Source organism: Callorhinus ursinus, unplaced genomic scaffold (assembly GCF_003265705.2).
Source record: "Callorhinus ursinus isolate GAN/ISIS: 27379988/994484 unplaced genomic scaffold, GSC_fseal_2.0 scaffold8, whole genome shotgun sequence".
Classification (NCBI taxonomy): domain Eukaryota; kingdom Metazoa; phylum Chordata; class Mammalia; order Carnivora; family Otariidae; genus Callorhinus; species Callorhinus ursinus.
In genome coordinates, this window is record NW_027397070.1 from 22,227,834 (window position 1) to 22,236,685 (window position 8,852).

General features: G+C 37.0%; 1 protein-coding gene across 1 annotated transcript; it reads right to left on the minus strand.

Annotated features, from left to right (window-relative positions):
* Positions 1-339: 339 nt before the first annotated feature.
* On the minus strand, positions 340-1,118 carry RPL10L (ribosomal protein L10 like). The gene has a single exon (XM_025869134.2). It carries the CDS (start codon positions 1,084-1,086, stop codon positions 442-444), a length of 645 nt encoding a protein of 214 aa, XP_025724919.1. The 5' UTR covers positions 1,087-1,118; the 3' UTR covers positions 340-441.
* Positions 1,119-8,852: the final 7,734 nt, after the last annotated feature.

An 8,852-nucleotide genomic window follows, 5' to 3' on the forward strand; every position in this document is an offset into this window, starting at 1 on the left:
CTATTATTATTTTCATCCCTATTGTGTATTTTCCATAAACAACAACAATCTTTTCTCCTCAAATCTTAGATTTTTTTCTAGCTCTTTTTTTAATTCAAAGTAAGGATAGCTGCATAATTTATGTCTTCACTACAAACAAAACTTTTGACATATTTCCCTACTGTCCCAAGTTAAAAGTGTTTGGATTAGAACTGCAGTAACTTTCTCTATAAATCACAAATGGATTGTTTCATTCGCACTTGAAGGAAAGTTTCATTTGCCATTAAAATTCTGCTTTGATACAAAAATTATTTCTCTCGTACTCTATATTCTAAAAATTGGATAAACATTTTAAAACTATTTAAAATATTAAAAAAGTATTTATTTGTCAGTAAATAAGATTTATTGGTGAGCATGTCAGACCAGCATGGTCAAAGGAGTCAATGCTGTCAAAGAAAGACCTCAGGAGTGCAGAGCTCGCCACTTGTCCAGACGGCCGCGATTGGGAATGTATTTGACTCCACAGCCGTCAGGGATGAGGCGCTTCTTGGCCACTTTGTCTTCAAATTCATTAGCATTAAACTTGGTAAAGCCCCACTTCTTGGAGATATGGATCTTCTGGCACCCAGGGAACTTGAACTTGGCCCTGCGTAAGGCTTCAATCACATGTTCCTTATTCTGAAGCTTGGTGCGGATGGACATGATGACTTGGCCAATGTGGACTCTGGCCACTGTGCCCTGGGGCTTTCCAAAGGCACCTCGCATCCCTGTCTGGAGCCTGTCAGCCCCAGCACAGGACAGCATCTTGTTGATGCGGATGACATGGAAGGGATGAAGCCGCACTCGAATGTGAAAGCCATCCTTGCCACAACTTTTCACCATGTACTTGTTGGCACAAATTCGAGCGGCCTCCAGGGCTTCAGAGGAGAGCTGCTCATATTCATCAGACACCATGTGGCCACAGAGTGGGAACTCATCCACTTTTGCCTTCTTCCGACCCAGGTCAAAGATGCGGATCTTGGCATCAGGGACACCTCGGCAAAAACGAGACTTTGGATACGGCTTGTTCTTACAATACCGGTAACAGCGAGCGGGTCTACGGCCCATAGCAACACCATGAACGTCTGCGCACGTCGAAGAGAAAGAGGCGCGCTCTCCCACACCGGCGCATGCGCCTTATATACACTGCCCATCTTCCCTGTGGGAACCATAGAGTCCTGATGACGACAGGAAGACACTCTTTCAGGACATCCCCACCATGGATACAGCAACACTCTATGCCTCTGTTGGCACATGAGCAGAGCCGATAGTGGCTAGGTATATTCCCCTGTAGGTTGCCGGGTAGCGAATTGGGCTTTGCCACACTAGCCAGAGAAACACTTGTCTTCCTGCTGTCCATCTTGGGCATCGGTCTTTTGCCCTAGGCTTTGTCTTAAGTACAAAAGACATATTTTCGGTAAATAAGGAAGGTGTCTCCAGCTATGCAATATAGTTTGTGTCTGCTTTGTCTAAATAATCAATTTTCCAGAATTCTTATTTCCCACCAGCATTTATAGATCAATTGCTATTTCTCAAAGAGTATGTGGTTTCCTTCTCTAGGTAAAGTGGTTTCTTGGCATAGGCTGTCTGATAAGGTTCAAAAAGAGATGAGAGTGGAAACATATCTATTGCATATATTGCTTGATAATTGCTTTAGAAACATGAAACTTTGGCAGTTTTATTTGGCCATATGGAATGATCTTATTATCAAAACGACATCCACAAAATTGAAATACCAACTGAATTTTTCAACTTAAGGCTATTTGCATTTTCAAGTGTTACAGCTGCTAGAAACTATAGAAGAATAACTATTTATGCTTTATTAATCTTTTACACATGAGAATGAGTTTAATACCCTTTTTTCCTTCTAATACGTGTTTTTATAAAAGTATTATGTTTGGGATCAGAATGTGGGAAGGAGGAAAATGAAAGAGAAAGAGAATTTGTGAATACTCTGTAATCCCTACTTGAATTTTTGTAGTTTTGTTTTGATTCCTTAGTGCTGTTTCACAAATCCATGACATGGAACAAAGTCCTTCCAGTGTGACTATACTCCACTCATGCTTTCTCGTTAAAAGGGACACAAATAGGGGCGCCTGTGTGGCTCAGTCAGTTAAGCATCTGACTCTTGATTTCAGCTCGGGTCTTGATCTCAGAGTTGTTAGTTCAAGCCCCATATTGGGCTCCACAGCCAGCGTGGAGCCCACTTAAAAAATAAATTAAAAAAAAAAAGGGAAACAAATAAGTTCTGACAAAATAACTCCTATCCTTAAAGTGATTGGGGTTTACAAAATATCCATATCAGGATAGAAATATTAAAACTCCCAATTTAGAGAACTTTTCCATATTATATTAAAGCTTGCTTATGTCTCCTTTCTTCCTTTATTTCTACATTCCTATTTTCCTCAAATAGGTCTTATTTACTGTGTAAGCCTGAATACAGAGAGAAAGCAGCAAGGAAGGTTGTATCACTCTCACTGGGCTTACAAGTGTAGGAAAGGATTTGAATGCTCCTCAAATAATATATCATCATATTGCTAAGTACAAAATGTGCCAAAAAGGAAAAGCAGAGCCCTGAGAGCCTGGAATGAAGCCCTGAGCTAGCCTGAGGAATGGACAGGGACAACTTTATCAAAAAAGAGATTTCATATAGTGACTATGGATGCGGGTCTTGGTATATGCAGAGGCTCTGAAGCAGGCAAGAACCTGAACCACTTCAGGAACTAAAGTAAGGCCAGTATGACTATGAGTGAGGGGGTTAGTGGCATAATATGAGTATAGTATGTGTATGAGGGGGGCCTTGTGTGTCATGCAGGGCCCAATTTACCAAATTAGGTATTCTTCTCTTTTGTTTAAGACCGTTGAAGAGCTTTACACAGGTTTTATCACTCTTGTTGTATATAATATGGTTAATATCACTTTTTAAAATCTTTTTTATCACTCTTTTTTAGATCTTTTTTATCTTTTTTATCACTTATTGTAAATAATATGGTGAATATCCTTCTTGTTGTATATAATATAGTCAATAGACTGGAAGGGGCAAAAAATGGATGCAGGGAGGTCAGGAAGAAAGGCTTTGCAAGACTGAAGAAAAGAAATGAGGATAGCATGAACATGCTTTTAATATCTTTAACATTATAAACATGTTTGCATCTGTTTCTACTACTACATGCCTAGAATCTATCATCATCCTGGGGGAAAGGAGTCTGTGAGTTAAAAGGAATATAGCCAAACAGAGGTCAATTACCATCTCCATCACTGACACTTGTCTAAGTCCTGCTTTGTGTTTTCAAACCCCTAGAATTCGCTGACCAACAGATGTTGTGTTATGAGGGCTTGTTTGCATAATCCTTTTTCCTTAATCCTAAAGGTGACCAATCATGGTTTGCTGGAATTGTACCAGTTTTAGCATTGAAGTCCTGTATCCTCCAAAACACCTTAGTCCCAGGCAAAATGGAAAGGTTGGTCACCCTATTACGTTTATGCATGGGGCCCCTTACAGTTGCAGGACAAAGTCAGGGGGCAGGAAGAGAAGGTGAGAGCCAGACTGGGATTCTCCATTTATACTTCTTTCCCTAGCCTTGTAAGTATTAGAGGGAACCCTGCAGAAAATGGATGAGCCACACTATTCTATTTAAATGTTAAAAGCATTACCCTCCATCAATTCCAAAATTTTGAATGTCCCCTATCTTCTGGCTCCTGGCACCCACAATGTGCGTCATGCTAAGAAAACCTTGCAAAAAAGTATAAAACTTGCCTGTTTTGAAGTAGCCTGAAATATAGTCAAGAAGATGATACATGGAAAATCTGATTTTTTTTATTTGCTAAATTTATTACTTTCATAAGTGCAATAAACATTTAGGAAAGAGAGACACTGGTGCCTTATCAAATAGATATGGCTTAAAGAATGAGTAGGATATATGTAGGTGAAGGTAAGGAATAAGACAAGAAGGGGGCATGACAATTACATAAGACTGTTAAGAGCTGTGGAAACAAGGAGCATGTCTATATGGCTCACTGTTGGTCACCTGTTTTTGGCAAATCATGTGACCCATAATAACAAATGTTTGAATGAATGCACAACACTACTGAGGTACAGTGGTGTGTTGGTAAGTATTTAACAGCTTGCTCATTGGGGAGCAGGGGCAGGGAGAGGAAAACCACAACTTCCATTGTTAACTGACCTCTGTGGTGTAAATACTCCATCATCAATTTCAGTCACGAATGTCATATCAATGAAGATGTAGATGGGGACAGATGCACACAATCAACTTTTGTCAGCCAATATTAGCTGGCTCCAGCATGCCACCATTTAGCTCTGCATACCCAGGAAAAATAGAAATAACAAACTTGGCTGAAGCTAATAATGCATAATCTGGGAAAGTAAATTTGGGGATGTGTCTGAGAGATCATTTTCTAGGAATCCTTAGAAAGGAGGCAGGTAAACATGTTTGGACTTAATGATTCAGCTTTGACTCTGAAGAATTCTTTCCTGCATGGTTTCTTTTTCCTATTCTCCAACTTCTGTGTAAGAGGTCTGCAATATTCTGTACAGGCATACCTCAGAGATATTGGGAGATCAGTTCCAGACCACTGCCAGAAAGTGAAAAGTGAATATTGTAATAAAGTGAGTCAAATTAATTTTTTGGCTTCCCATTTCATATAAAAGTTATGTTTACACTATACTATGTGTACACTATACTGTTAAATGTACAATGGCATTATGTCTAAAAAATACACACCTTAATTTAATAATATTGCTAGAAAATGCTAACCATCATCTGAGCTTTCAGTCTATCATAATCACTGGTCACAGATAACAATAAGAAATATAATAATAATGAAAAAGTTTTCAATATCGTAGGAATTGCCAAAATGTGACACAGAGACACAAAGTGAGCAATGCTATTGGAAAAATGACACCAATAAACTTGCTCAACACAGGGTTGCCACAAACCTCTAATATATTTAAAAAAATGTCATATCTGTGAAGCACAATACAATGAGGCACAATAAAACAATACACAGCTGTACTTGTTGATTAGGTATGCATCAAGGCAGGTTTTAAGTACTTGGAATTAACACTAGGCAATCACATTTCTTCTGCCTTCATGCAAAGACTGGAAGAGAATAGTCCTATGTATCAGTTCAATGCAGCAATTTCTTTCCTTTTTTAACATCGCAATACAACCATTTCACAAAGAGCTAAACGTGGACTTTATTCTCAAAGAAGATTATGCATTGGAGTCTAATATACTAATACTGATAGGCACCCTGGATGTCCTCTCCTGCTGCTGGAACCATCTGCATTGTTGATCACTGAGTCATTTTGTAGTGTCTCATCACTTGGTGTTTGATGGTGTATTGTGATTAAGAGATCATGTTCCTGCTTGGGCTCTCAATGAGGTGTGAAGTTTCCATTGATGATGAACAGTCATTTTTATCTGTGTTTCTTAGTAACTTCACACTGGGAACTATAATCTCAAAATGTCTGATAGCCTAGATGAGCAACTTGATATTTTCCTAGAGTTGTGTAGTGAATGTAAGAGTCATGGTTATGGCCGGCTTTTCTTCAAAGTCAGCTGATTGTGTCTATTGTGATGGCTAATGGGTGGTCATACTGCCTGTCTCTCATGCACCTGTTTCACAATGGTCCTCTTATGTATTTGACAAATGCACATTTTGTGAATAGAAGTATAGGCAGATGATTTTAAATGTTTAGTCCCAAGTGTCTAATGCATTTCCTTTTTTGGCCGATATTTCATTTTGATTTTTCTCTTTTGGGGAATCTTTTTTTTTTTTTTTATTTTGGATATAGGAACTGAGTATGTACACTTACCTTCATGCTTTGGTAGTACAGCACAAGTTCCCCCCAAATGAGTGATTTTTTATATTGTTCCATAAAATTGGAAAAAATAGGTGAGGGTGAAATCAGAGAGAAGTAACACATAAGTATATGCATTAGAATTTGATTGATTTTAGTTTGTAAATTTTTACTTGTTTACTTGTTTAGGTTTCATACTTATACAAAATTTATAAGCTGCATTAATCAGATTTATATAGTAAATAATTGATGTGTAGTTTTTAAATAAATATTTAAGTAATGCTATACCAAAATATAATTTATAATCAAAATAATGAAGATGCTATAATAAAGTATAATAATAAAAATGCTATACTAAAGATGACTCAATACAAAGAATCTACATATGTATTTAAAAGTCCTTCTCTCTTAAAAGGACTTAGTCCAATCTGAAAATTCTGATCTTGGGTTGGGGTGCTATGTGTGAGACTTGTCTTCCCACATATTGAGGGCATGGGCTTCCTGTGCTTTAGATTTAGGTACCTGTCCATTTATTTAAAAAGCATAATGTTGGGAGCAATGTTGTTTTTTCCCCCTACTGCCCTAGTTGTTTGCCAATAATATGAAGTTTATCTGGTTTACTAGGTTTACAGACATGCATGAGCAAATATTTAGTTAGATGTTGATATTATTTAATCATTTATACCAAAACACTCAATTGTATTTTAGGTTAAATGAATCTTGTATGTTTAGTAGACAATATCTTTATCCACTGAACAATTTTTTCTTAATAAAAGCAAACAAGCTTAGGAATTAGATATACGAGTTCTTTAATTATGAAATAAGTATTCTAATTGACAAAGTACTGACTTTGGAAGGCTTTCTTTTTTTTTTTAAGATTTTATTTATTTATTTGACAGAGAGAGAGAGAGGGAACACAAGCAGGGAAAGTGGGAGAGGGAGAAGCAGGCTTCCTGCTGAGCAGGGAGCCCGATGTGGGGCTCGATCCCAGGACCCTGGGACCATGACCTCAGCCAAAGGCAGACGCTTAATGACTGAGCCACCCAGGTGCCCCTGGAAGGCTTTCTTAAAAATTCTGTCTCACCTGTCAAACATTTTAATCAATTCGTGTTTTGGTCTTCTTCTACATCAGCAGATACGGAGGACTAGATCAGAAATAAAATGCCATACTATTTAGAATACATGGTAAACCACTACATTATTGATCAGCCTAGTCCCTGTGTAAAGAATTTGGCTTTGCCCAAAGCTTCTGGGAAGTAATTTCTAGGGTTTTCTGTTTGCAAAGAGATACTAGATAGTCTAACAATATAATTTAGGTTGAAGGCTGACAGTGCCAGAGAAACCAACAATATGAAGTAGGTCTTTGGGTCAGTGTTATTAATTGATCTGGAGACTTTCAATTATCATGTGCACAATCAGTCATGACTACATAGTGGATCCTCGATAAAACTCTGAACACTGGAGCTTGGACAGGTTTTCCTGGTTGGTTTCAAGGCCTATTGTTACAAATTAATGCTAGAAGAGTAATGTACCCTAACTCAGTAGGGAGAGGATAAGGAAGCTCCTTGGTCTGGTAATTCCCTCAGATTCTACCCATTGTACTTCATTCCTCTGCTGATTTTTAATCTGTCTTCCTTCCCTGTAGTAAATCATAACCATGAGAATAATTCCCTTCAGTGAGTTCTGTGAGTCCTTACAGTGAATTATCAAACCTGAAGTTCGTTTGGGGAATCCCCCAAACTTGTAGTCGATGTCAGAAATGGGGAAAATCTTTGGAAGTGTGCCTTCTAACTTCAAGGTTATTTCAAACTCTCTGTAATTTCCATCCTTCACCCCCACAGACCTAATAAACCATTTATAAATGGTGGGGGCACTGCAACATAAAGGAGAATGGAAATCTAGTTTATAGTGCCTAGTAGAGTTGAAATATAAAAGGCTAACAAGAGGAACTAAAGATTGTCTCAAAAAGTCATTTTTTTCTGCTTAAAAATATAATGCATGTTTATTGAATAATTAGCATATATGCATGACAAAAATATAGAGATATAGACTATTAAAGATTTGGACATGTTTTCTTACAATAATTTTATATGTACCATTCTTATGTCCTGGTTTTTATATTACTTTTAGGCATTTTCTATAAGAATAAATGTACTTCATATTATTTTAATAATGACAAAATACATTTTATCATATGCTAAGTTATAGATCCATATATGGACAGATATATGACTTCTTGATTATCTATTTTATTATCCTATTTATATATTCATGAACTACCTCTATAGAGCTCTAGCAAAAGCAGCTTCAATTTATTTATTGGTTTAACTGAAGGTCAACATCCAGGAACTAATTGGTCATAAATAAAGGCTGGCTTCTTTGACAAAGTAATATTTTATAATGAGGCTTCTCATCAGTCACTCAAGCAGCAAAATGTGGATTAGCCACACAGAGTGCCAGTGACCAGCACTAAAAAAATTACGATGCATGTAGCAACATGAATTAAAATCAGCAAAAAAAACCCACAACCTGCCAATTTGGGGTCAGTCTTGATTTCAAAGAAATAAGAATTCTTAATTCTCTACTGGACAGTAGGAGGGTTTGTAAAATTCTGACTAAATCTAGAAGATAATTGTTTTTTATTTCTCCATGGGATTGCATAAAATACTATTTTAAAATAGTTCTAAAGACATTTAAAGGAATTCAGGAGCAGAGTGTATACTAAAGCTTTACCTCCCTCATCATCTTAATTGAAAGCTACCTATATCCTTTATGGAATGAGGCAGATTATTTTTGCATGAATTTTAATTAAAAAAAAGTGTGTCTTAACAAATTCATTTGAATAGGTCATTCTAACATAATTAAATGATATTACCAAGTTGTTTCTGTAAAATTTAGTAAGTTTTGAGGATCCCTGTGTGGAAGTTCACCATAATACCACAACATATCTTGTATATATACAATAAGAGTAAAGCTATGTTCACGGATGACATGTATCTCATTAATCTAT

Bases quoted from the DNA above. Each gene is read 5' to 3' on its own strand.
- RPL10L (XM_025869134.2), bottom strand. From the start codon at position 1,086: ATGGGCCGTAGACCCGCTCGCTGTTACCGGTATTGTAAGAACAAGCCG.